We start from the raw sequence: 26323 nt of genomic DNA on the forward strand, positions 1-26323 counted from the left end.
TAAAATCAAGACGATTAATAATTTCTTTAAGAAACGTCATCTAAGAAAAAATCTTAAATTAAGAAACGTGTGCGACCTAAATGTGACACTAAATCTAAAATGGATGGAGTAAGTTAAACGGAGACAAAGAAACCAAAAATAGTTCGATGGTACCTGTCTGGGAATAATGAAATATAAGTGCACTTCACCTACCATTGATCCACCCGCAACAATCTCTAATCAATTCTACTCAACTCTATTGCTTCTCTTTCACCAAAGCATTCATTTTTGTCCTCAAAGCATTCATTTTATTTTAGTACTATGTATGTACTACTAAGGCTCTGTTTGGTAAAATTAGTTGATAGCTGATAGCTGATAAGCTAGCTGATAGCTTTTAGCTGATAAGTTAGTTGAAGTGTTTGGTAAAATTAGTTGATAGCTTTTGCTTTGAATAATAAGGGTAAATATGGAAGAAAAAATGAGAAGCTAAAAGCTATAAGCTCAAAAGCTACTTGAAGTAGCTTCTGAAAAATAGCTTATAAGCTCCTGAAATAAGCTATAAGCTCGTTGTACCAAACAGAGCTAAAGTGTTACCAAACAGAGTTTTTTTTGTCAAATGAGCTTATAAGCTAAAAGCTAAGAGCTAAAAGCTCTTTTTTTGGGTTTACCAAACAGAGCCTAACTAACTTCAGACCTACTCATAGAGAACTACTATAATATATTGAACTACTATATAATAAGCAATTCTTCATTTCCCTTTCAAACATATACAATAGAGGCAAAATAAAATGAGTTAGAATAGAGAAAAGACAAAATTGTACTAGGGTTCTTTAGTTTAATTTCAAGTTTTAAACATTTTATTTATCTTTTTTTTAGATTAAAAAGTATTTTATCTTACTAAAGTTGTATGATATTGGTTGAATGTCTGATTGAGTAGCATAGTGTTGGGGGACTTGGATTCTCTACATTTGAGTTTTCTAAACTTTCCTACATATAGATAAAAGTTTGTTAAGTGAAAGAAATTGTTGTGTGCAAGTGCATTTATGGTACGTTGTGAAGATAAAAATAACCTAATTTTTATCCTAAATACATGAAATGTAGAAAATTTTGACTTTAAGAAATCCAAATATACGTGGCAAAATCGCTAGACTTTGAGTTATCAATGAAGATTGAGTCTAACGAAATGAGGTATCCCACAACATTGTGAACAAAAAAAAAGATAAATGATATTTTTTATCAATAAAATAATGTTTTAAAAATTGGGTTGAACATGGTCCAATCGATATACAGTTTTGCTAGTTTACGGTTCAATCGACTGGTCCAATTTTAAAAAATCTCACATTTTAAAGAAAATAAATAAAAAATAATTTTTTTCGAGGAGAATAAATAATAAATTTGAAACTTTAAATTTAGTTAAAGTATCGTATCAGACTTTGTATAAAAAAAAATAGTATTGATATCAAAATTAATGGCAGTATGGTACCAAAAGCAGGTTTTTGTATTTTTATAATACGGTTTCTTGAATGATCTAATTGAATTTCACCTACTCATTTGATATTTTAGACTTCTGTGAACTAAAACAGACTTTATTTGTTTGTTAGTATCATTATTATATTTTCTTTATTGTCTTGTTGAAGTTTCACTTTCCTGCTCTATAATATATTCAAAGAAATGATGGCGATCATGGACAATGAAGTGATGATGAGTGAAAACAGTGCTTCACCTCCCCATGTTCTTCTCATATCTGCTGGTGCTAGCCACACTGTTGCACTTCTCAGTAAGCAGCACTGATTTCATCTATTTTGTACTATTACTATAACTAGTGAAATCTTACATTTGAGTTGTTGAAAGTTTGATTAAGTTTATATTACAAGCTTTTTTAAAATTTTGCATTTATTGTATGCTTTGTTTCTCTGTTTTAAGCTGAAGTCCGCCACCTTGTTACTTGCATCTCTGTGGTCCCTAAGACCCTAACAATGACCCTTTATTTTCTTTTTTTGGATTATTTATGTTATGTTGTCTGCCTACCTGCATTTGTATGATCTAGGTTTCATATTGTCATTGTATTTGAATTGAACTTCTGTTAATCAGCCAATCATTGATACTGTATTTCAATATTTCGAGATTTGCGTCTAGGTCTCCATCACAGACACACACTGAATCAGTTTTTTTGTAATGTCCTTGTAATCTGTCTATAAGAAGTACTTCGTTTAATGAATGCAAAATTTACTAGTTTACTATCAAAATTTATATCACAATCGTAGTTGCTTTGCGACCCTTTTGTATTGCGGAAGATTGGAGTTAAATGTGGCCTTATTGACTGGATGGTCATATTGGGGGACATGGAGAGATAAAACTTCTTGATGTCACGGCCTAGATTTGGATCACATACCTTATTTTATAACTAAGTGATCGAGCTTAAGTGGTTAATAAACTTCAGTTAAGGACAAATCAATCGGGAGTATCTGAGTTTAAGTGGTTAATAAACTTCAGTTACGGACAAATCAATCGGGAGTATCTGAGTTCGAGTCCTGGCTGAAAGAATTATTGGTCATATTTTACTTACTCCCCTAGCTGAACTCTAGAGGGTCTCGTTCCCCCGAGTCCAGAGGGTTAAGAAAAAAAAACTAGTTTATACTTCCATTCTTTTTCTTTGCCTCCAAAGGTGGCATCCATTTCCAAAGCTACAGTGATTAACTTGAATAGTTCGTCTTCCTTGTTGAGTTTCTTTGGCTTTCACACAACTCTTTTCTGAATAAATTAAGAACTTCTTATCATCTGGATATGGACCTAGTTATGATTTCTGTAATTCTTTTGTTTGTTTCAATTTTGATTCTTTAACAGCTGGCAATGTTGTTTGCTCTTGGGGGCGAGGAGAAGACGGACAATTAGGCCATGGTGATACCGATGATCGACTCTTACCCACAAAACTAAGCGCGTTTGATGGCCAAGACATTGTATCTGTTACTTGTGGAGCTGATTATACAGTGGCACGTTCCGAGTCCGGCAAGGATGTATATAGTTGGGGATGGTATCCTCTTTACTTACCAATATTTGGCTAATTTTTTTCGCATAATTAGAATCTCATTTAGCAGTTGTTTTATAATGGTACCATAGCTTACAAGTTCATATATGTCCTAAAAATGTTTGTTCATTATATCTCAGTTACCATATTATGATTTTCCAGGGGTGATTTTGGAAGATTAGGTCATGGTGATCCTAGTGACTTGTTCATTCCCCATCCCATTAGAGCATTACAGGGTCTAAGGATAAAGCAAATTGCCTGTGGGGACTGTCATTGTTTGGCAGTTACTATAGAAAACAAGGTGTTGAGGTTCGTACTTCTTTGTTGCACATATTTTAATCTCTTTTTAATTTGTTTGTTTAAAAATGTTTTTCTCGCATCGTAATAGCCGTTCATTGTATTCTTTTGCTGTTAAAGTTGGGGGCGGAATCAAAATGGTGAACTTGGACTTGGTACCACGAAGGACTCTCACGTGCCACAAAAAATTCTAGCATTCGAGGTACTTTTTTTATCAGAGCTGAATCTAGGTTATCTATTATGATCACTACTCTGAATTCTAACTAGGACACATGAATTTTTCAACTGTTGCAGGGAATACGTATCAAAATGGTGGCTGCTGGTGCTGAACATAGCGTAGCAATTACGGAAGACGGGGATTTGTACGGATGGGGTTGGGGACGATATGGAAACTTGGGATTGGGAGACACAAATGATCGTTTGATCCCTGAGAAAGTGAACATTGATGTATGTCCTCAAACTTATATCTATTATAATTTAGAAAAGAGTTGAATGGACTGTGATTGTAAATTTATTTTACACAGACAACCAATTAGAACTCACCATTTTGTCATTTCATACAAACAATTTCAAAACATACTTTAAGGAGTGGGATGGATGACGTGGGAGAATAGTGGAGTTCTGATATCGCAAATATCCATTTTGCAGGGTGACAAGATAGTAATGGTTTCTTGTGGTTGGAGGCATACGATATCGGTTTCATCTTCCGGTGGATTATACACACATGGATGGAGTAAATATGGTCAGCTTGGACATGGGGACTTTGAAGACTGTCTTGTGCCTCGCAAAGTTCAAGCAATGAGTGATAAGTCCATTTCTCAGGTGATCCTTTAATTTCATGCAGACCTTCTAATTGTTTATATTCTTCGTAGTATGTTTGGTATTTCCATGTTAACAGATCAACACATGGTGAGGTAGAGGCTAATAGTCTGAGATTCAAATTCGACTTTATGTTCATTTTTTTCAGGTATCAGGTGGATGGAGGCATAGTATGGCACTCACGTCTAATGGACAACTTTTCGGCTGGGGTTGGAATAAGGTTTACAGTTTTTCCTATTTTCATGATATTTTTTGTATCTTAAAATCACAAAATACTCATGAACAAAATACTTAGGAATAAATATTATGGTTGGTTAAATAATGAAGTTGAAACACTTTTAGCATGTGTTTGGTAAATTGTAACCTGTTTTTTTTCTTTCATTATAGTTCGGACAGATTGGAATTGGTAACAATTTTGATTGCTCCTCTCCCATGCTAGTGAACTTTCCTCATGCTCAGGTACTTGAACCTTCTTTCCTTTATTCTTTTAAAAAGATCTGGCTGTGTATAATCATGAGTCATGACAACTCTTTTTTTTATGTCTGCAAACTTGTTTGGCTTGGTAGAAAGTAGTTCAGATGTCAAGTGGATGGAGACACACGGTTGCTGTTACCGATCGCGCAAATGTATATTCTTGGGGAAGAGGTGCAAACGGACAACTTGGGCATGGAGACACCACAGACCGGTAACTTCATGCTCAAGAAACCATATATTGAATATAGTCTTACGTAATTGTTACAATTCATTACAAGGTTTGAATATTAATGTGATCTCTCTGGGATTTACAGGAACGTTCCAACGATTATTGATGCCTTCAGTGTTGATGGATGCAGTGGGCAGCACATAGAATCCTCAAAGTATCCATCATCAGGTTCTCTGATTGGGCCCATTTTTCTATTTTCTATTCGTTTTTGTATACATTACTGATTTATACCATTTGTCGGTTAAATTTAGAATCGATTTTTCGCTGTTGAAAAATTAAAACATGATTGTGGATGTTTCATTTTCCCTTGAACAGGGAAATCATTTGCCTCCTTGTCAGTGAGATACGCGGTTGTTCCAAATGAAACTGTAAGTCTCTTGTTTTAGACATTTAGTACACACTAGATATCCGGTCATTTGACATTGTCTGGGAGCTATGCCTATAATATTTCATGAGAAACTTAATTAAGAAAAGAACGTGGTTGTTGGCTTGGCACATATTTGATTTTTGCTTAATTAATTTTTACTCGAAAACAGCATTTCAACAGTATTTTGAATATAAACTCTTGTAAACATCATCAATAAGTTAAAGTTGATGCAATGACACAACTTGGAATGTGATAATTTGACAGGCTCTGGGATCATATGCCACTACTTCATCAGATAAGAGTGATAAGTTTGATGCCAGTGTCCCTGAGAATGATGTCTCATTTGATGGTAGCCCAAGCATTAATCAGTTCGAGACAATGAAGTAGGAGACCAACACACACAAGGAGGAGCTAGGGATAAGTTTTTTCCTTTTTAAGTGATTTTATAAAAATATGGCTTGTAATACGACCAACATGGAATATATTAGTACAAAAATTTGTACTAATACTCGTTTACTTGTTTCTTAATCTCGGGTATGCCTTTGCCTCAAACAAGGTTTCTCCCTTCTTTGATTCATACCACCCCTTGTAAATGTCCACTCTTTTGAAAACGTGAAATGGAACAGACAGTTGGTCCAAGTACATGTTTGTTTTGGTTGGGGAATAATATTAGACGCACATTTAGTTCAAATTAAAGCTATATAATTTGTAGTTTTTTTTTTTTTTTTTTAAACCTACGCTTCTGAAGGAAAATATGCTTTGGTAATATGAAGATTGTAGCTTCTTGTAATATAGTGTTTAGAAGACTTACTACCAATACCATGTCGTGGAAGTAATTGGCTGCACACAGCACATCCAAACATCGGCTGAGATGTGGAATTCTGGTTTTACCATATGAGTAAAATTGAATCACACGCAATATAACATTTCAGTGAAAGTAAATAACCACTCTCACATATTTCCCCTAAAAAAAAATCACATATTCCTGTAAAAAAACTATCATCACATATTGCATCAACCTACTTATTAGGATTATCAATATTTTTAAATAGGCTAAAAATAGAAGTTAAAATATTTAGAGGGACAAACATATATTTAATCTCAAAATAAAATATTAACTCTTTAGTGAAACAAAACTTGAGAAGTTGACAACATGCTCTGTCTTGGCCTTTTCCCACTGAAATGGAGGCTGAGATTCTGAAACAGTAAAACTATATATCCATAAGAATGAAGCTTTCTCCGCCCAACATGACTTCAAGTGTGCTAGTCCCATAAATAAGTAACATTTTTTACAAAAGAGAAATGATATTTGTACAATCACTTTCTGAAGACCTTTTGACAATTTTCTCACTCATACTCACATTATACTCTTATTCTCTCTCTTCCTTTTCCTCTCTCCATTGATTTTAACCAATGAAAAGAGAGAAAAAAGAAGTTGTCACATATGTTGTCTCATTTGGTTGTTCAAATAACACTACTTTAAAATTCTACAGCTTTTAAAGGGCTCCTAGAATATCTTGGCAGAGGGGGGCCAACGGGTAGCACTTTGGTGCCATTAATGGTACCGTGCCATTAAATCTGGGCCACACAAACACATTACCATTGCATCTGGGCCACACAACACATCTATCTTGGTGCCATTAATGGCCCAGATTTAATGGCACGGTGCCATTAATGGCACCAAAGTGCTACCCGGGGGCCAACATCTATCTTGTAGCTCTCTAAAACATGAAGGCCCATGGACATGTTTTTGCTATGATTATTTCTAACCTTGCATTGCATGGTGGTGTCACAACTACCGGTCATCCCTCTCAACAACAATAGATACAGTGAATTAAATTAACCCTTTTCCATTTGAAGCCAAAATGTTAATAATGTAACTTTAGAAATGTTAATAATGTAACTTTAGAATATCTCTATCCTTTATTATTATAAAAGCTAGACTTGTTTGACTATCATGTTTGCCCTAATTCTCCCTACTTTGCCCTAATTCCCTAGCTTTTTTCCCTCCTAAACATGTACTAATTGCTCGAGTAATCTCATCCGTTCAAGCACTTGATCACATCCATTTATTCATACTTGAAAAAAGTTCTCTCACTTCGTTAATGCAATTTGAATACGTATTAAAGCCTAATCAAGTCGGTCAACATTCCCCTACACTAATTGCTAATTAGAAATAACTAATTCCCCTACACTAATTGCTAATCAGAAATAACATAAACATCCCTTAGAAAGTGGCCATTGAAAATGTTTCACGTATACATTTTTTACTGTTTCACGCATACACTAATTCCTATCACGTTATTCTACTGACATTTCAATGTTTCACGCATGCATTTTTTACACTATAATGTGTTATCCGATATAGAGTGATAGGAAGATATGCGTTTCAAGGTGAAATTTCCCTCGAATTTTACCACTAAAGTATGCACTAATCACTCTACCAATTACTACCTATTAAAAGCAATTATGACCTACTTATTTCAAATATTAACATGTATCAAGGTTGATTCGATTTTGAATATTAATTATTACGTACTGTTAATTGCAATTAAGAACGTAGTTAATGGCTTGAAAACGTCGTTAATGGCAATTAAAAACTTTTAAGTCGCATATTTTTGTATAGGAATTGCTTTTAATTGCTTTTATGCATTATGCACCAATCACTCTACCGATTACTACCTATTAAAAGCAATTAACTACGTACTTATTTCAAAAATTAACACGTATCAAGGTTGATTCGATTTTGAATAGTAATTATTACGTACTGTTAAAGGCAATTAAGAACATAGTTAATGGCTTGAAAACGTCGTTAATGACAATTAAAAACTTGAAAGTCGCATATTTTCGTATAGGAATTACTTTTAATTGCTTTTATGCATTATGCAATAACCACTCTACCAATTACTACCTATTAAAACCAATTATGACGTACTTATTTCAAAAAATAACACGTATCAATGTTGATTCGATTTTGAATAGTAATTATGACGTAGTGTTAATGGCAATCAAGAACGTAGTTAATGGCAATTAAAAACTTTTGAATAGTAATTATTACCAATAGAAGACTATGATTAATCACATTTGAAACTAACGAAGAGAATTGTCAATTACCTATTTAAATACCACTTAGTTGTGCTAATACAACCATTCTCGACTTTAAGCAAATATAACTCTTTCTTGAACTTGCTAATATGGCAAACATTTTCACCCCCATTTCAGCTGTGACAGGTGGAAAGAAGGCTTTGAAGTTGATTGTCTGTGTGGCCCATATATGGCTAATTCGTGATAAGGAAAATCCAGACGATATCATCTTCATGAACATGATATTGGTTGATGAGAAGGTATATTATATAAATCGATTGTATAAATAAATGATCCTTTTTTCAAGTTGCCACTACGATAACATATACTATGGTTTATGTTAATGACATGTTAATTTTTGTTTAGCGAGGATGGATCCATGCTACTGTTCATAAGTTCCTGGTGCCAACGATTTAAGGAATGGTTGAAGAAAGAGGAACATATAAGCTAGAGAATGTCATGGTAGGATTTAATGAGGGGAATTACAAACTCTTGCCACACAAGCACAAACTTAATATGGAATTGGTGTAAGACTTGGATCAAGTTTTAAAGGAGTCAATTTTTGTTTGTTTTATTTGTGATGACTATTAACAAGAGTTACTTTAAGAGATGGGTTGAATTAAAAAAAAAACGGGTTGATGATAACCAATGATGAATGTGAAAATACTAATGTCACTTCAAATGTCGTTTTTATAGTATTTCGTAATGTATGATAACTAATGTAAAATGTACGGTTTTCAAACTATATTAATGTCAAGATGATATGATTAATGTAATACATTTTTATCATGTGGATATTTCATTTTTTTTTATTATTATGATATAACTTATTCGTACATATTTTAGTCGGTAGGACCCGTGCGGAGCACAGGTCGATGGTCTAGTAAAAAACAATGTCACTATGATTACTGATTAGCAACAAAATCAATCTGCAACAGGAAAAAAAGTAAAAGGGAAAGAAAAAGGAAAAGGCCAAAGGAAAGAAAGGGTAATTATTATTAATTATTGGCTTAAATATGTTTTTCGTCCCTGCAAATAGGGGTCGCTTAAAATTTCGTCCCTGCAATCGCTAATCCTTTTTTTTTGCCCATGCAAAGTCTAGTCAGTTAAAAATTCGTCCTTTGACCAAGTTAATGACTGCCACGTCATCAAAATTACCATAATGGCATGGGAATTGACGGAAATACCCCTGGGCTAATTTTTTTTTCCTTTAAAAAAAAAGTTTTTCAAAATTTTTAAAATTCTTTTTTAAATTAAAAAAAATCTGAAAAAATATTTAAAAGTCAAAAAAAAATTCGGAAAAAAACTGTTAAAATTAAAACTGAAAAATTTTCGGGAAAAAATCGCAAAAAAAATTTGGGAAAAAACTGAATTTTTTTTTTAAGGAAAAAAAACAAAAAAAAAATAAGCCAGGGGTATTTTCGTCAATTCCCATGCCATTTTGTTAATTTGATGACGTGGCAGTCATTAACTTGGTCAAGGGACGAATTTTTAACTGATTAAACTTTGCAGGGGCAAAAAAAAAGGATTAGCGATTGCAGGGACGGAATTTTAAACGACCCCTATTTGGAGGGACGAAAAACATATTTAAGCCTTAATTATTTATAAAAAAATAATTTAATTTTAAGAATTTATATCTGTAAAACCATTTTGTGACACAACTCTATCTCATACTTATATAATTATAAAGAAATGCTTTTTCTAGCGAGTGAATGTATAGCGACAATAGGTAGCCGGTTTTAACTGGAGGTTTATTTCTTGACTTCCGTTTTTCCCACAAACACCTCCCTGTATTCCGCCAAATAGCAAATTGTGATTGGTTAGTTTTGATTCGGGATGCTTTCCCTATTTTTCTTTCACACTATATAGCTTTTTCTCAAGAGAAGGGGGAAAAAAAAACTAGTCCTAAAAATTATCATAAAAAGGGTTATACAAAACTATAGTGTGTCTTTATTTCCCTTGGTTGGCTTATAAAAAATCAAGTACTCCTTCCGTCCCTTATTAGATGATTTAGTTGAATCTGACACACATACCAATGCACATTTTTTTAGCTTTAATATCTTTAATTATCTATTTAAAAATTATGAAAAATTAATATTTTGAAAATATTCATCGAGACGAATCCAACAATATTTTGTATGATATTATTTATCTTCGTATATTAGTATAAAAATAAAGTCAAAGTATGTTAGGACAAAAATGTACATTGTCAAACAAGTCATCTGATAAGGGACGGAGGAGTAATGTTTTTGACCTTTTAGCATCAGAGATTGTTGATCTTTTGCTTAGCATTTAAAGAGTTATGCAAACCAATGTCGTGTCTTCTACTAAAGAGAATTTGGCAAATCGTGGAATTATATCAATGGAGGCGCGGCTGTGTCTTGCCGGGTGTGGGCAAGTCGAGGACTTGGATCATCTGTTTCTGATTTGCCCATCTTCTGGTGCACTTTGGTCGTTGGTGCTAGTGTGGCTAGGTGTTCAAGGGGTCGAATATGAGGTTATTTCAGACCATTTCCCACAATTTATTCATTATGCTGGCGGTTTGAAATCATGAAGATCTTTTTTTCACCTTATATAGCTCCTTTGTGTTTGGATTTTGTGGAATGATCGGAATGACTGATTATTTAGGAATAAACAAAGCTCGCTACCACAAATGTTAAATAAAGTAGAATCCTATTCCTTGTGGTGGTTGAAAGCTAGTAATGTTGTATTTAGTTTCAGAACTCATATTTGGTGGTCGAATCCGCTCTTACGTATGGGCATCGACTAATTGCTTTGTAATAATGACTTGACTGTGTTATTTCCGTGATTGTTCAGGCACACCTTGTGCTGTAACAATTGCGTGTCAGTGTTAATATAATTCATTTTTGCTTGTTAAAAAAAATATCGTGTCTTCTAGATTTATGAATATTGTGTTTACGAAGATTGATTTTTCCATCTAATAAAACTTAACGACGCATCTTATTGTCTGCTTGTCTTCTACTCATATTCATATTTTTTTTTAAGATACTCATATTCATATCTAATTAACATTAATACATGAGAATGATTATTGTCCAAAAGAGAGTGAATTAATTTTATTTTTTTTTGAAATGTTAACTTGTGCTTTTAAGGCATAAGTTTAGAAATCAAATATAGAAATAAAGTATTTTTTTTTGAAGGAAGAAATAAAGTATTGAAAAGCGTGCATTAAATTTAATTTTTAATGTTTTAATGAATTGAATGCACAAAATTTAAAAAAATATTTTTTTTTTTTGAATTTCTTAACATATGCTCACACAAGTTAATGCCACCCTATTTTTTTTTTTTTTTTTTTCCGAAAAGAGAATGAATTAATGATGTTGCATGAATAGGTTGATGATTGAATATTGACAAATAGAAGAATTTGAACAACAAGTGTTCACCTACAAAAATATAAAAAAAGAATTTGAACAAGTTTGATTGATTGATATCCGTGTTGGCAAATTCTCCGAGAAGACAAAGGGAGAAGAAGCCTAACACCTCATCCTCACCGCATGCTCTCTCAACTCTAACACACCCGATCCCATTCTCCTTCACCTTCTTCATTCCCCCTTTCAATTTCATCAATTCCATCGCAAAATCCCTAACCTCCACCATGAACGATTTCGATAATCTTCTATCATCTTCCGATTTCGGTATCAAACCTCAAGGTAAATCCGCTCCAATGTCTCAACCACCTAAATCATCTTCTTCAAATTCAAATTCAACTTCTCTCAACTTCGATTTCGGATCCCGATCCGCTCGTACATCCGATTCCGTTTTCGGATCCTCCACCAACCGTCACAACCGCGATTCCTCCAGTTTCGACGATCTCTTCACCACCACCACCGGATCCAACTCCAAATCCAATCCTCGCGATGCACCCTTCGATTTGGATTCCATGTTTCCTGGATCCGCCGGAAATTCTTCACCGCCACCGGTTTATGATAAACCGGTTTACGACGACGATGTTTTTGACGGTGTGCCTGGGCTGAAGAGCACCGGGAAAGTTAATTTTGAAAACGTTTTCGCCTCGCCGAAATCGGATAGTGGTGCATTTGACGATCTTCTTGGTGGATTTGGTAAGGATTCGAAGGGTTCTGGTAGGAAAGGTTTGGACAAAAATGATAGAAGTGGTTCTGATTTTGATGATTTGTTAGCTGGATTTGGAAAGAGTAAATCATCGTCTAGTGACAGGTATATTATATAGTATATTTTTAACACTGTATTTTGTTGTTTTGGTAACTTAGATTCTTTTGTAATAATTGCAGTTACTCAGTAGTACTTTTCGTGATTATGCTTTTTGTGCAAGCAAGTATATACATGTTTCTAAACTTCTTTTTCCCGAATATATGGTAGTCAATTACTTAATTATGCATTGCAGTTGTCGTATTCAATTTCGATATACTTCGAGCATCGATGTATTGCAAACTGTTCATTTGGGAGTGAAGTGAAGATTCAATTTTTTATTTTTCTTTCAGGAGGTTTTTAATGCATACCATGTATTAGGTCTTTGAAATGCATTTGGATGTCCTGTGCATTTTGTAATTACAATCATAAGTTATTGTTCATGTGATAATATCAACCTCTGACGTAATCAATGCAATACATATTAAGGCTTTGTTTGCGAGTTTGGAAGGGGAGGGCTTTGAAAAAAGAAAACGGAAAACAAGTGGAAGTAATAGAGGACTTTGAAACGGGAGGGCTTTGGGCTGTCTATTTTTCTTCATAATTCAAAATTCCCCTGATTTGGAGGAACTCAAAAATTGTATTAGAGGAGGGTTTATATCAAATCTTTAAATTCAATCTATTTATAATATTCTCAAATTTAAAAATATATTAATCATAAACATAAACATTCATTTATCATTCTCTACAAAAACACCCTTTCAATAAATGTGGAAGATTTCTATATTTTTCTTCTATTCAGCTCCCCTCGCAAACAAAGCCTAAGTTGCCATAGCCCATAGCTGATAGCACATTTGAAAGATAAGGTTTAGTAACATTGGTTATAGTTTTCTATTGTGTTGACAATTGAACAAAGCTCAATGAGTTTGGTAGGTACTAGTTACTCTGAATATCGAGGAAAATAGTGTTCATTAATTGAAAATCTGTATTGCAACTAATGTATTCGAGAGACTTGGACTTTTCCCCTAACCATATTTTTTTTTTTCCAGAAAGACCTCCTCTTGCTATCTTTTATTGCTTCCTATTTATTCTCTTGTCTACTACTATAATTTTTCAATCTTTCAGTGCACTTTGTGATTTAAAAAGAGTAAGAAATGCAATCAAATCTCGAGGCTTAATTAGTTTGAGAATGTCTCACACCCTATGCAAATTAAGTTTAGCATTTTTGTTTCCAGCTCAGGGTGGTTGTATTCACATCAGACGTACCTTTATTCTTATGTTGGGAAATGAATTTTATTTGTTGAGTGTTTCTCTTTCTATAATGTGAATTATTCATTTGGTTTGGTTGCTGATGCATACAAGGACTACCGCGAAGAAAGAAATTTATCTTTGTCTGAGGATGCTTCATCCATTAGGTGCTAGAAATTAAAAATCTTATAATCGTGTTGTCCCTAAGTATTTCATTTAGGTATATAGGAAACAGGAGTGTGTGAATAGAGGAATAAGAACCAAACCCCATATTATTACAACAACATCATTTTCCTGCTATCATCTTTAACTTGTTCTCTTTTTAAAACATTTTGTTTTCCATGAAATAAAACAGTAAAGGGAAAAAGAAGTGAGAAATCTTTGTTTCAAGCTGTGTGCACCCTTTTTTCAAATTTTAAAATCTAATTACCACATATATTTATCACACTCACAGATAAATGGAATAAATAACAAGATAATTTTCTGTGTTATCTTTGATGAGCACTTCATAGATATTGTTTATCTCGCCAATGTTGGATGTGTCGTAATCATTTTTATATGTTTATAACAGGCATGCTCCTGATATTGGTTTGTCCTCTGACCCAACTGTAAGTGCATCTAAAACAACCTCCAACGAAGCAGAAGACCCATTCAAAGTATTTGCATCAACTTCAGCCCCAATGGATTCATCCAGAAGCAACTTCACAGACCCTTTGGAAGAAATTAGTAAATTTAGTAGTTCTAGAAGCACTAAAAATAATAGTTCATCAACTTCAAATGGCAGAATATATGAAGACATTGACCCTTTTGATGGGCTCGGGCGATCTGTACCGGCATTCTCATCTGAGAGAAATAGCAGTAAGGACAACAGTGCTCCAGGGTTGAACACAAGCACAAGTTGGACTGGAGATAAAGAACCAGTTGATAAGTTTTCTGGGATGAGTCCTGAGAGGCACTCACAAAAGGACATTCCCATTGAAAGTGATCGGGATTTTCTGCAGCCCTCATTTTACATGCCTACCTTTTCATCTGATTCTAATAAACCAGTTGGCCAAAGGTCTACTTCGCCTCCAAATAATAATAGTGGTTTTGGCCAAGCCAATATTCCGGCAGATATGTCTCCAAAATATGAAGAAAACTTGGAATCATGTGAGGATGTATGGCTGACTGTGTCAGAGATTCCTCTTTTTACACAACCAACCACTGCTCCACCGCCTTCAAGACCACCTCCTCCACGGCCAGTGAATATTCCCAGGTCAGGAACAGGTTCACCGGCTTCTACCAACACTAGAAAGAAGGCCAATGAATTTTCTTCTTTCCCGGGTTCCACTCGATTCTCTCATGACCCTAGGTCTGCTACAGCTGCAGCATCGGCATCTCCAACATCTCAGTTTGATGAACTTGATGATTTTGCTGCAGGTAGTAGTCACGGTAATGATGCTGAGAGTGGAAATGGTCTTCCCGATGATGAGTTAGAGATGAACACGGCTGCTGCGGCCATGAAGGAAGCAATGGATAGGGCTGAGGCTAAATTTAGGCATGCAAAGGAAGTTAGGGAGAGAGAGCATACAAAGGCTGCTAAAAGCAAAGAATTTGGGCAATCGGAAAAAGATGACAGAGCTATACCAGAGGAGAGAGAAAAACAAGAAAGGTTAGAACGTGACCGGCAGCAAAAAGAGAGAGAGGAAAAGGAGCAAAGAAGATTAATGAAAGAAAGGGAGGAGAGAGAAAAGGCTAGACAGGCTGTAGAAAGAGCCACACGAGAAGCTCGTGAACGAGCAGCTGCTGAAGCACGCCAGAGAGCTGAGAGGGCTGCTGTTGGGAAAGCTAATGCTGAAGCCCGAGAGCGTGCTGAAAGAGCTGCAGTGCAAAGGGCACATGCTGAAGCCCGAGAAAGGGCAGCTGCAGAAGCAAAGGAAAGAGCCGAAAAGGCTGCTGCAGCGGCAAAGGAGAGGGAAGCACGGGAAAGAGCTACAGCTGCGAGGGCTGAAACTGAAGCACGGGTTAAAGCTGAACGTGCTGCAGAAAGGGCTGCTGCCGAGGCCAGAGAGAGGGCTGCAGCTTCTGCAAGGATGAACCAACAGAAGAATGGGGATGATCTTGAATCTTTCTTTGGCGCGGGTTCAAGACCCAGCAGTGCTCCAAGGCCTTTTAGGGACTACTCCACAGTGAGGATCTCTTTTTAATTTTTCTTTAAATGTGTAGTCTATATTCAAATATAATGGCCAAACTTGGGTTTGGTGTTTGGTGTCTTCCCATCTTTCAACAATAATCCTAAAAAGACAGAAAATATAGTTATAGAGGGTAGTTGTACCTTTTCTATTTCTATTTATAAATAAAGCAACTTTATTTTTTATAATATGACAAGTAAATAATATGTAGTTATTTAAATTTTTTAAATCATCTGATTTAAATTAAAACTAAAATAAAAAGGAAGGTTGAAAACCATGTCCACTCTTATTTAATCTGTATTCAAAACTTGGTTGATAAGTGTCTGAACCTGTATGTTTTCAGGAGGCAGATGCAACAAGGAAAAGCGGATCTTCAAATATGAAAAAAGCACCATCATCAAGTAATATTGTTGATGATCTTACCTCAATCTTTGGAGGTAGGTTTGCTATTTTAATGTGTTATTGATGCAATAGTAGTTTGTTTTTGTTAAGACTTGCAATGTTGAAATAGAGAAAGATAAGAAAGATTCTGAGAGCAGAGAACAGAAAGATCCAGGATGATTGCAATAGTTAGTATTATGGGAAGAGTCTAGGAAAATACACATACAACAAATATATACATATCTAGGATTCGGATCCTCTAAGATCCAGGATGATTGCAATAGTTAGTATTATGGAAGAGTCAAGGAAAATACACATACAACAAATATATTTTAACAAACTCATGATTTGTTATGGTGTACTTCTAATATCTACCTTTGATTTGTTAATCAATGGTTGATATTACTCACTTTATCCTTTAAAGTGGATTGCTCACTTTAGAGGAGCCAGACCCACATACCTAATGTGTTTTTTAATTTTAAAAAATAAAACATCTTTGTTTTTGTCGTTGCTTACTGCTGGGCCTTCTATTAATAATAGGCCCGTTATTAAGGTGGAGGGGACAAATAATAGAATGGAGTGGGGAAGATGGGTAACCTTTAAGACATGAAAAGGCTAGCAAATCTTGGGACGAAAAGCTGAGAGTAGATATGGGTCCTTCTCAGTACAGGAGCCTTTTCTTTTCTGTTCATCGCCATTTTTCCTATTTTCTGGAGCAGGGCTACCTTTTCCTATTCCTGTCTCAATACAGTTTAGATATCTATACTGTGACAGAGGCTTCCGTCCTCGGAATTTAGTGGCTAATTTGATGAAATACTACACAATTTTACAGTGTCCTAAGTTCAATTCAGTTTCTATCACTTACATGGCTTATTTTGTTCGCTCTCTCTCTCTTTTATGGTTTGAAGCTGCTCCATCATCCGGAGAGTTTCAAGAAGTTGAAGGGGAAAGTGAAGAAAGGCGAAAAGCTAGGTTGGAACGCCACCAGAGGTCTCAGGAGCGTGTGGTATGTGTTATTGCATCACTGCATCTGTCTCCTTAATTTATTTTCTTTGTTGTTTCTTGACGGTAGATACAAAGAACCGGTGAAAAATACACTTTTTTTAACCAACTTGTTTATGCTATGACCATGATATTTTGTACTAGGCAAAAGCATTGGCTGAGAAGAATCAGCGGGACTTGCAAACTCAAAGAGAGCAAGCTGAGAGAAGTGTAAGTAGTGTTGTTTTTCTTTCTATTTATGGGTGAGGGGGTTTTTGTTCGTATACTTGCAATAACTGCATTTACAATACCAATCCCTTCTTCATCCTTGTTCCAGGCAAAAATTGTTTTGTAGAAGCTGCGATAAAATTTTGCAATTTTTATTGTAATATGGTTTTGTTCTTGTTATTTAATTTGTTTTTCTGTGTATTGATTTCAGAGGCTTGGTGAAACACTGGATTTTGAAATTAAGCGATGGTCTGCAGGAAAAGAGGGAAACTTACGAGCTTTGCTCTCCACCTTGCAATATGTATGTACTTAGTAAGAGCACAGAATAATATCTCTGAATGTTTCCTATTCCAGATCCGTATAGCACATGCATGGCAGTATGTAGGCATGGATCATCTCTTTTTTCTTTTACGTTTTCAATTCTTGGGTCCAAATTTTAACATATGCTATACTGGAATTGTTATATTGTTGGACATACTTTCTCATGTGTCTTGTCTGATTGTCAATTCACCTTCTAGGGCTAGAAGTGAATGGCTGTGGTCGCTTTTAAAACTGTCCTGGTTGTATAGATCTAGGACCGAGTTGCTCTGTTTACTAAAGGTGCAACTAACATGTCTATTTCCTGCAAAAGGTATCATTGATTGTTGCAATTTCTGATAAGATATTAGCCTACAGAAAACCACGTCCTTATGAGAGAGGTTTGTTTGATTTTGAAAAGAATGTAATGATGTGGTCATAATTCAATTTCAGTCAATTCAGGGGAAGGTGAGAGTCAAAGCAACTTGTTTCCATAATTTTATACCATGGATTCTATGGTGGGCCGCATAACATATCGTCCACAGATGGACACCCAAGTTTACTGCCTTGCCTACAATAGGTTTCTCAATATGGCAAATTCAGTACTTCCTTATATAAGATACTTGCATTTGTATGGTGAGGTATTTAAGAATTAAATATTGCAAGTAAGGAGGTGCACTCCCTAAATTGAATTGGTGTGGGAACTGTGAAGGGTGAATCTATCATTTCCCCTTTTCGCTCACCATTTCCAACCTCTGAGTGGGTAGGGAAACAACGATTGAAGTGCCATCAACCTGGGCATAATTTTTGTCATTTGCCAGTTTTTGTTTAGATTGCAGAATTTGAGAATTTTCATCTAGAGAGGGATTTTACTTTTCATTGTGGAGAGAGAATTGAAGGCAGTAGTATCAAAGGGATTTTTTTGGTGGTCCCCACCCCATGTGCACACACTTCCTCTGGAACACACGTCGAGACCTTCCACATTGCATGCTTCGATCGGCTCCTCGTGCTCCACCTCTGGAGATTTCCCGTTTGAGGCACTCTCTGTTAAATGGTCAGAAAACCTTTGGGTGAAGGCTTCAGGAGAAACAAAAGGACCTAAGGCACAATTACCATAAATTCTCAACATCCAAGTTACCAGGCAGAGATCTTAATCATTGAATAAAATAGCAATATATGCATAGCATATTACAAGTGGTCTAGTGTTGGACCGTATTCTTCATGGTCCACACAGACAGTCTTCCTTATGCACTCTAAAAGGTTCATGCATTTGAATTTTGAATGAGCCAAAAAAGTGCCTTTGTTTGTGTATTTAAGGTGTTATTGTTCTTGTTACAGAATTAGCGTGAACTATTTTTTGACCAGAGAATCTGTCAATGATGTTAACTTGTTTCCTTCATGAATGATTATCAGGTGCTGTGGCCTGAATGTGGTTGGCAGCCAGTCGGTTTAACTGATTTGATTACAGCTGCTGCTGTTAAGAAGGCTTATAGGAAAGCTACGTTGTGTATTCATCCAGATAAAGTACAGCAGAAGGGTGCCACTCTTCAGCAAAAATATATTGCAGAAAAGGTGTTCGACCTACTCAAGGTATTTTTGACCATCTTATGTGCTTTATAATCGAGAAATTTATAAAAAAAAATTATGGTAGGGGTTTACTCTGATGTGTTGCCTTCACAGATTGTCAGTTTATTTGTTGCTTGGTTTCGTTTTGATTCTTAAACTTTGGGGTTTTCACACTCTGATCGTGAGGGCTCACATATTTCCTCATCTCAATCCATATTTTTCTTTCAGTCTTACCGCTTGTTTGGTTTTAAGAAACATTTTCTATTATCATTTTTTATTACAAAATGTCAACTTATTTTCACTTTTTACAGTCTTCAAAGTTTTGTATAAAAACAGTGAGAACAAAATTGTGTTGTTTTCATTGTTTCCTAAACAAAGATTTCATTGTGGCCTATTTACTTGAATATTTTCAGTTTCAATACTTAAATACCAGGACCTATTTACTTGCCATATTTTCTGTTATCATTTTCATATCATCTAATAAACATAAGAGAGTATAGATCCAATGTTCCTTTTATAATTTTTGAGAACATACATCCACAAAAATAAACAATTCTTCCTAGCTTGCCTTTCATCCTTTGTTTATTATAATTGTTCATTACACGAGTTCCATTTCCTTGTTAGCAATTTAAAATATACAAATTTTAGAAAATGAAAACTGAAAATGATTTTAGAAAGTAAACAAGCCCCTAATTCTCCTATTTCTTTTTTCATAAAAATGTTTTAATGGCGACATGAATATTTATCAAGAGTCTAGTATAATACTATAATATAGCTAAGTCTAGAATACTCTGCTTTCACTATTTGCTGAAAGGTTTATAATTTTTTTATAACAGGAAGCGTGGAATAAATTCAATTCCGAGGAGTTGTTTTAATCTTTGATGGATTAATATATACTTCAAGGTAATTTGTTGGACAGTTCTATTCAGAGGAGACCACAACCCTCCCCAATTGCATAATTGTTTTGATTGAAGTTAGGATGCGTTGTTGGTAACATATTGCTTCCATGTCTGGCTTTCTCGGTTGTCATTGATGTTCTTCTCGGGGTTGTTGTGTTTCTACATATGTTTTATAAATGTAGCATGTTTTGTTGATGTAAAATGTCTTTTTGTGCTATCAATTTTATTATTCATTATCCTTGTCTAGTGAGGGCTCACAAGCCGACAAGCGATCCCTTTTCTTTTTCTTTTCTTAATTTTGGTTCAAGAGAGGGTCCGCCACGATGTGGTCATGGGATGCCCTTCTTTTCTACCTGTGATATATTATTATAGCACGATGTCTTGAATATATACCATCTTGTTGTGGATTTACATCAAAAACTGAGAATTATACATGAATATTTATTTTCAAGTTTGTGTATTTTATTCATTAGAAATCAGTGTTGTCAATTAGTGGAATGTGAATAAACCATTATTGTTCTGTTATGTACGTGATTTACACAAATTGTCATCAAGTGGAGGCTATAGCAATAAGTTGATTTTTTTTAGCAAACCTCTATGTTCCCCCCTTGCAATTGATACTAGTTTTAAGCATTGTTTGTCAGTGGTATTCAGTTAAGCTTGTTCAACTATTTTGTATGGTGCTGGGAGAACAAACTCAATTTTATTAAAAACTTGAGCATGTTTTCATTTGTTGTGGGTTATATTCTTCACATTTTCTGGGTATGTTCTAAAGTACATTTTCGTCCTTTGATAAGAACCTGGGATGTAAACGACGAATACTTCAATGCATTTAGTACATATTAAAGACGAACATAAACAAAGTCGAGCACAAATAAAATAGCAATTTTAACTTTTTTTTTTTTTACATTTTAATTACTTAAACACATTCATAAAAAAAAAATGCGATATTTTTAAGCGGTAAGAATTCCCGGTGTTATACTATGGAAATAAAACTGAGTAAAACTGATATTAAAGAGAAATTTCCTTAAAAAGAAGAAGAGAAATTTAATTAAAATAAAGTAAAACTGATATTTAAGAAAATATATAAAGGGTCTGTTGGTAAATGTGTGCTTTCCTCAAAAAACGATAATGTGTGTTTTCCTCCATGAAAAGGTTAAAAATAAAATTACACTACTTTTATCTTATTTAAGTAGAGATTAAAATTAAAACTGTGATCAGTTAGTTTTATTCAGATAAAAAATGTTTCATCATTTCTTTATTTGACTAATGTGTATTAGATTGAAAATGACTTCTGGTATTCCAGAGTACTTCAATGGTCATAAATCACAATGCAGAAAGAGAACTGCATATAATAGTAAATAGGTATATCCAATTGATTTAACAAGATAATGGATCATAATTTTTGACCAAAAAAAAAAGAGAAAGATAATGGATGGTAATAATTCAAATATTCAATTGATTTATAACATAATTGTACATACGTTTCGTACATTACATATAGCAAGTCTAAGATTACATATACCAAGTCTAAGGAAGCTTAATAACTTGATTGGAATGGTTTGTACTTCTTTAGATCAACTAAGACTCCAGCAACTGATCCAACAGCAGCAGCAATTGAGACTACAAGGCAAGCAAAGCTGAATATCCGTAGACAAATCCATTTCTTACTCCATTTTGGGATTTTCTTCTGTGCGATATACATCTCCACCGGAAAATAAACTGTTAGAGGCCAAAATCCCAATGCACCTATCACTCCAACGATGTCATTGAAGAACGGAAGCAACATGGATGTAACAGTGGTTAAGATGACAAACACTGTCCTCCAAACCAATCTGAATAAGTTCAACTTGTAAGGTGGAAGGCAAGGAAGTTCAATTTTGTATTCTTTCTCAATGTTGGGCCATCTTTGTGTTGCACTTTTCTCTATAAAGGCAAAGATTGGTTGGGAAAATACTTGATATGCTCCCACAAGGTGAACTACTATAGCTGCATTTGCTATATCTATTAGCCAATATGGATTGTAGAATCCAAAACCAGTTAGAAGATTTCCTGGTGCAGCATCTCCAAATGCAGCATAGCCCATGCAGCCACAAAGCATATAAAATATTGTGGTCACTGCAATACTTATCTTGGTTGCTTTCTTCATTGATTTTGCCTCAGATGGTGGGGATTTCAATGTGTCCTGAAATATTAAGAATATTAGATGGATTCAAGTCCCAACACAAATGTTCTAAATAATTGTTAGTTCATGGTTTAACTAGTTGAACCGTCTTAATTGTTGAATGAAGATTAGATGATTCAAATTGTAGTTTCGGAACTTAGTTCAAGTTTGTTTGTAAATATAAACTCGAATATGAATTGTTTGATCTTCATCCAACAACTAACATCTTAATATGAATTCCATTTTCTAAAGGTATACCTGAATTTCAATTAGAACCACTGCATAGGAATAGGCAAATGCTATGTTACCAAGAGCTTGAGAAGTTCTCCATATCTTTTGAGTCTCTGACACAGCTCCAATGCTGATTCCTGTGAGGCTACCCAAGATAGTACCATTTTCTGTTCATGAATAAGCCATAATATTATCAGTTTATGTAACTATAAGAAAATTGACCCAAAATTTTAAGTATGGGGTATCAAAATATAACCTGCAACTTTGGCAATTCCAAGTGCTAGACCAATTATGGAATATGTGAAAGACATGACTGCAGCAACTGATGAGAGCCACCAGATTTGATCAAAATCTGGAATTTGTGAAAGGAAAATTTGCATCACACCAAACATGATCATGTATAGGTTGCTTGACATGTGACATGGGCTTTTGTCCCCATGTTGATGGAAACAATTTGATTTTTTGATAGCCCTGTTAACAAAAAAAAAAAAAAACAATGAAATTAAAATTAAGCCATAAATTATTTATTATTAATCTACATAAACCAATTTCCTATTTATACCACACATTAATTTGAGATTGTATGTTTTGCTTTTGCTAAGCCATGTTTTTTTAGGGGTATAAGTCAAGCTTGTGAAAAAAAAAAAAAATAAAGTCTGTAATATTATTATTTTTCGTAAAACTAAATAAATTATGTAAAATGTTTTTCTTCTTAAAAAGCCAAAATCTATTAATGATATAATTAAACAAACAAGATGTAATATTATTGTTAGAATTTGTACTCCCCTCAAAAACATGTACTTGAACTTTTATTGTTAAAATGAGTATGATAGTATTTTAATGTTATGTTATGGGTCGGGATAATACATTCAACCCTCTTATCACTCTTTATATTCGTCAAAAAATAAAAAAGACGTATAAAGTATATAAATTCGAACTCACGTCATGCTAATAGATGCTGCAATTGTGTATCCTATAACAATTCCGAATAGATTCAGGTACTGAAATATCCCACAAAATGTAACCTTCGCTCCACCTGCAAAATACATTTTAGTCAATATACATACATTAATCTATGAGACCTTAGTCACTTAGTAATATTTTTGTTATGAAAGGAACATAATTTGTTTGTCAAATATGAAAGAAAAGGAGAAGCAGTGAGTGTTACCAAGAATAGAGCGAACAGCGTCCATGTAAGTATAGTTTCTCTTGCCGGAATCGGGGTCGCCAGCACGATAACAATCAGCAAGAAAGGAAGAAGTAGAGACGGTAACCAAAGAGAACAAAATCATGACAGCAGGACCAGCAATCCAACCTAGCTGAGCAATGGCCCAAGCTAAAGACAACACCCCTGATCCTATCACGGCTGTTATAATGTGTGAGCTTGCAGTCCAAACACTTCCTGCATATTATTTCAATTAATCATGTCAGTCACATTACCATATCTTAAAAAAAATTATATAGCAGAAAAGAACAACATTAGCTAACCAAAAACCAAAGCAAAACAAACTGCCCCAAACAAACATTCTAAACATATCACACGACACAAAAAACTCAAAGAAAAACACAAACTGCCTGAAAGAAAATTTGTACCGGTTCGTTTGAGACGGCCATCATCGTCGTGTGAAATCGGCTCTCCTTCGATGTCGAAAGTTCTAAGGCTACTTGTTGTTGGTGTCGATTTTCCAGTCATCACGATTCGATTTGGTGCAATGAACCAAGTAGAATAAGAGGTATATGAGTGTGATATTATGGTATAGAATGGAGGTATTTATAGGACAAAATTATGGTATAGAATGGAGGTATTTTTATTCTGCCAATCAAAATTAAAATTTCATAAAAAAACACCGTTCATAATTCAAACATTGGCACAATAAAAAAAAGGGAAAGACGGGCACGTGAGTATCTATCTTTTCGCCAGTTATTGTAATATTTAAGAATCTATTCCTCTTGTTCCTCCTTCCTATATAAGCTTTGATCTGCCATCGTATGTATCTTCTCGTAAAATAAAGATAAAGTTTTATTAAACAAAGCTAAATTTGTGAGAATAAAACACCACATTGTTTTCCTTTTCTCTGTTTTTTAATTCAAGTGAATTAATTGGTCACTTTATATATTTGTTAGATTGAATTTTCGGAAACATTTTTCTCAGTTTTGAACTCCTGATTCCCTAAAAAAAAAAAAAAAAAAAACTCCTGATTGATGAAATTGGAGAAGATAATTGGTAAATTTAATTAGGTTTGTCTAACATGTACAATATTGCACATGTTAAAGCAACTAAAAGTAGTAAGTTTTTATTGAAAAAAACAATTATTTATTAAAAAGTTAAATATTTAATACAAAATATACAAGTTCTAATACAAAGTTACTATTTAAAACTTTTTAACATGTACAAACTTGCATATGATAAAAAAACTCTTTTAATTAATATGCTGAAAAAGTGGATTCATGCATGTCTTTCCTGTGGATCTGAAAGCTGATTGTAAATAGGTGAAAATCCAGTGTTACCTTTCCCTCTAAGGTAAAGTAGAATGTATGATATTATTTCATTATATAAATTTTAATCTAACAGCGGTGAGCTTTGTAAAAGTAATAGTTAGAAGAAAATTTTTTGACGAAAATGATTGTTAAAAAGTTTTTTTTGACAAGATTATTAAAAAGTTTTTTTTTTGGTACATAATACAGATTATTAAAAAGTTATTAAATGGTATAATAGTATTCAAGTATATTTTTTTTTTGAAGGAAATAGTATTCAAGTATTATACCGGTGTAATTTTATTTTCTTATATAAAATGTGTGAATATTAGTGGTCTCATTTTTCTTAGGGTCAATCTTGGCTATGCCACGCGCTATGGAGTAACTATTGTATAGGCACAACTCTAAAAAAAAAAAATATTTAAGCACATATGTGGATAATAAAATTTTATAAAAGAAATGATCAGTGGCGGAGCTAGGAAAAAAAGTTAGGGTGGACCATTAAAATTAACAGTTGAAAAATTGTTTAAAGTCTCGCAAAATAGACCTCTAATTGAATTATTTAAATTTTTCGGGTGGGCCACTACATCACTTTTCGGGAATTTGGATCAACCGAAATCTAAAACCGACATAAAATTGTATAAAAGCTCGCAAAATAGACCTATAATTGAATTATTTAAATTTTTCGGGTGGGTCACTACATCACTTTGCGGGAATTTGGATCAACCGAAACCTAAAACCGACACAAAATTGTATAAAATCTCGTAAAATAGACCTATAATCGTTGATTTTTTAAATTTTGGGGGTGGGCCGTGGCCCACCTCAGCCCATGAAGGGCTCCGCCACTGGAAATGATAATAAGTATTGTGGCCAAAAAGTATTTCTCGTGGTACATATATAAGTTTTGGTAAAGAAAACAACTGTATATTGTACGAAGAAGAAAAAGTAATTAGGTGGAACTGTTTATACATTGGGATAATCTTGAACAAAATGGCCAGATTTTCATTTCATTTTTTTTTATTGATTGCGACAGTTGATGTTCAAAGTATTTATGATTGAAGATTTGTGTGACATGAGTGAAAGGAAAGAGGAACCGTTGAATGTGGAAGTTAGGAAAATTTGACCTTTAATTTTTGGGTAGTGGTGGTGGTAATGGTAATGGATAAGTCGATGAAGCGTATGTCTAGTCTCATGATTTGTGGTTTTTTGCTAGATTGATAATTGGCTTAGTTGATCATTCTCCACCGTATAATTAATATGAACAAGTTTTTTTTTTTGAG

At 34.2% G+C, this 26323-nt stretch overlaps 3 protein-coding genes across 3 annotated transcripts; 2 read left to right on the forward strand and 1 right to left on the reverse strand.

Moving 5' to 3' along the window:
* The first annotated feature begins 1644 nt into the window (after window positions 1-1644).
* Window positions 1645-5829, forward strand: LOC146933942 (ultraviolet-B receptor UVR8-like). The gene is made up of 12 exons (XM_085705741.1): window positions 1645-1756; window positions 2824-3010; window positions 3167-3313; window positions 3422-3503; window positions 3596-3748; window positions 3950-4123; window positions 4269-4340; window positions 4508-4579; window positions 4687-4805; window positions 4909-4991; window positions 5139-5191; window positions 5455-5829. Exons 1-12 carry the CDS (start codon window positions 1651-1653, stop codon window positions 5575-5577), a joined length of 1371 nt encoding a protein of 456 aa, XP_085561867.1. The 5' UTR covers window positions 1645-1650; the 3' UTR covers window positions 5578-5829.
* Window positions 5830-11724: 5895 nt separating this feature from the next.
* Window positions 11725-20624, forward strand: LOC146933943 (auxilin-related protein 1-like). Its single transcript, XM_085705753.1, has 8 exons — window positions 11725-12471; window positions 14222-15818; window positions 16165-16258; window positions 17111-17208; window positions 17349-17414; window positions 17623-17712; window positions 19122-19298; window positions 20111-20624. The coding sequence occupies exons 1-8, from the start codon at window positions 11891-11893 to the stop codon at window positions 20147-20149; spliced, it is 2742 nt and encodes a 913-aa protein (XP_085561879.1). The 5' UTR covers window positions 11725-11890; the 3' UTR covers window positions 20150-20624.
* A 985-nt stretch (window positions 20625-21609) lies between these two features.
* On the reverse strand, window positions 21610-24319 carry LOC146933944 (amino acid permease 3-like). Its single transcript, XM_085705754.1, has 6 exons — window positions 24162-24319; window positions 23737-23970; window positions 23511-23604; window positions 22825-23039; window positions 22596-22735; window positions 21610-22358 (listed from the first exon to the last, which is right to left on the reverse strand). Exons 1-6 carry the CDS (start codon window positions 24259-24261, stop codon window positions 21714-21716), a joined length of 1428 nt encoding a protein of 475 aa, XP_085561880.1. The 5' UTR covers window positions 24262-24319; the 3' UTR covers window positions 21610-21713.
* Between the last annotated feature and the right edge of the window lie 2004 nt (window positions 24320-26323).

This window comes from Medicago sativa, chromosome 4, assembly GCF_051527215.1.
Source record: "Medicago sativa cultivar Bolivia chromosome 4, Bolivia_mono, whole genome shotgun sequence".
Lineage (NCBI taxonomy): Eukaryota > Viridiplantae > Streptophyta > Magnoliopsida > Fabales > Fabaceae > Medicago > Medicago sativa.

Bases quoted from the DNA above. Each gene is read 5' to 3' on its own strand.
- LOC146933942 (XM_085705741.1), top strand. From the start codon at position 1,651: ATGATGGCGATCATGGACAATGAAGTGATGATGAGTGAAAACAGTGCT. The intron at 3,314-3,421 runs GTTCGTACTTCT...TTGCTGTTAAAG, and splicing joins ATAGAAAACAAGGTGTTGAG to TTGGGGGCGGAATCAAAATG. The intron at 4,806-4,908 runs GTAACTTCATGC...TGGGATTTACAG, and splicing joins CATGGAGACACCACAGACCG to GAACGTTCCAACGATTATTG.
- LOC146933943 (XM_085705753.1), top strand. From the start codon at position 11,891: ATGAACGATTTCGATAATCTTCTATCATCTTCCGATTTCGGTATCAAA. The intron at 16,259-17,110 runs GTAGGTTTGCTA...TATGGTTTGAAG, and splicing joins TCTTACCTCAATCTTTGGAG to CTGCTCCATCATCCGGAGAG. The intron at 19,299-20,110 runs GTATTTTTGACC...TTTTTATAACAG, and splicing joins AGGTGTTCGACCTACTCAAG to GAAGCGTGGAATAAATTCAA.
- LOC146933944 (XM_085705754.1), bottom strand. From the start codon at position 24,261: ATGACTGGAAAATCGACACCAACAACAAGTAGCCTTAGAACTTTCGAC. The intron at 23,971-24,161 runs GTACAAATTTTC...AATAATATGCAG, and splicing joins TGGCCGTCTCAAACGAACCG to GAAGTGTTTGGACTGCAAGC. The intron at 23,605-23,736 runs GTAACACTCACT...TGTATTTTGCAG, and splicing joins CGCTGTTCGCTCTATTCTTG to GTGGAGCGAAGGTTACATTT.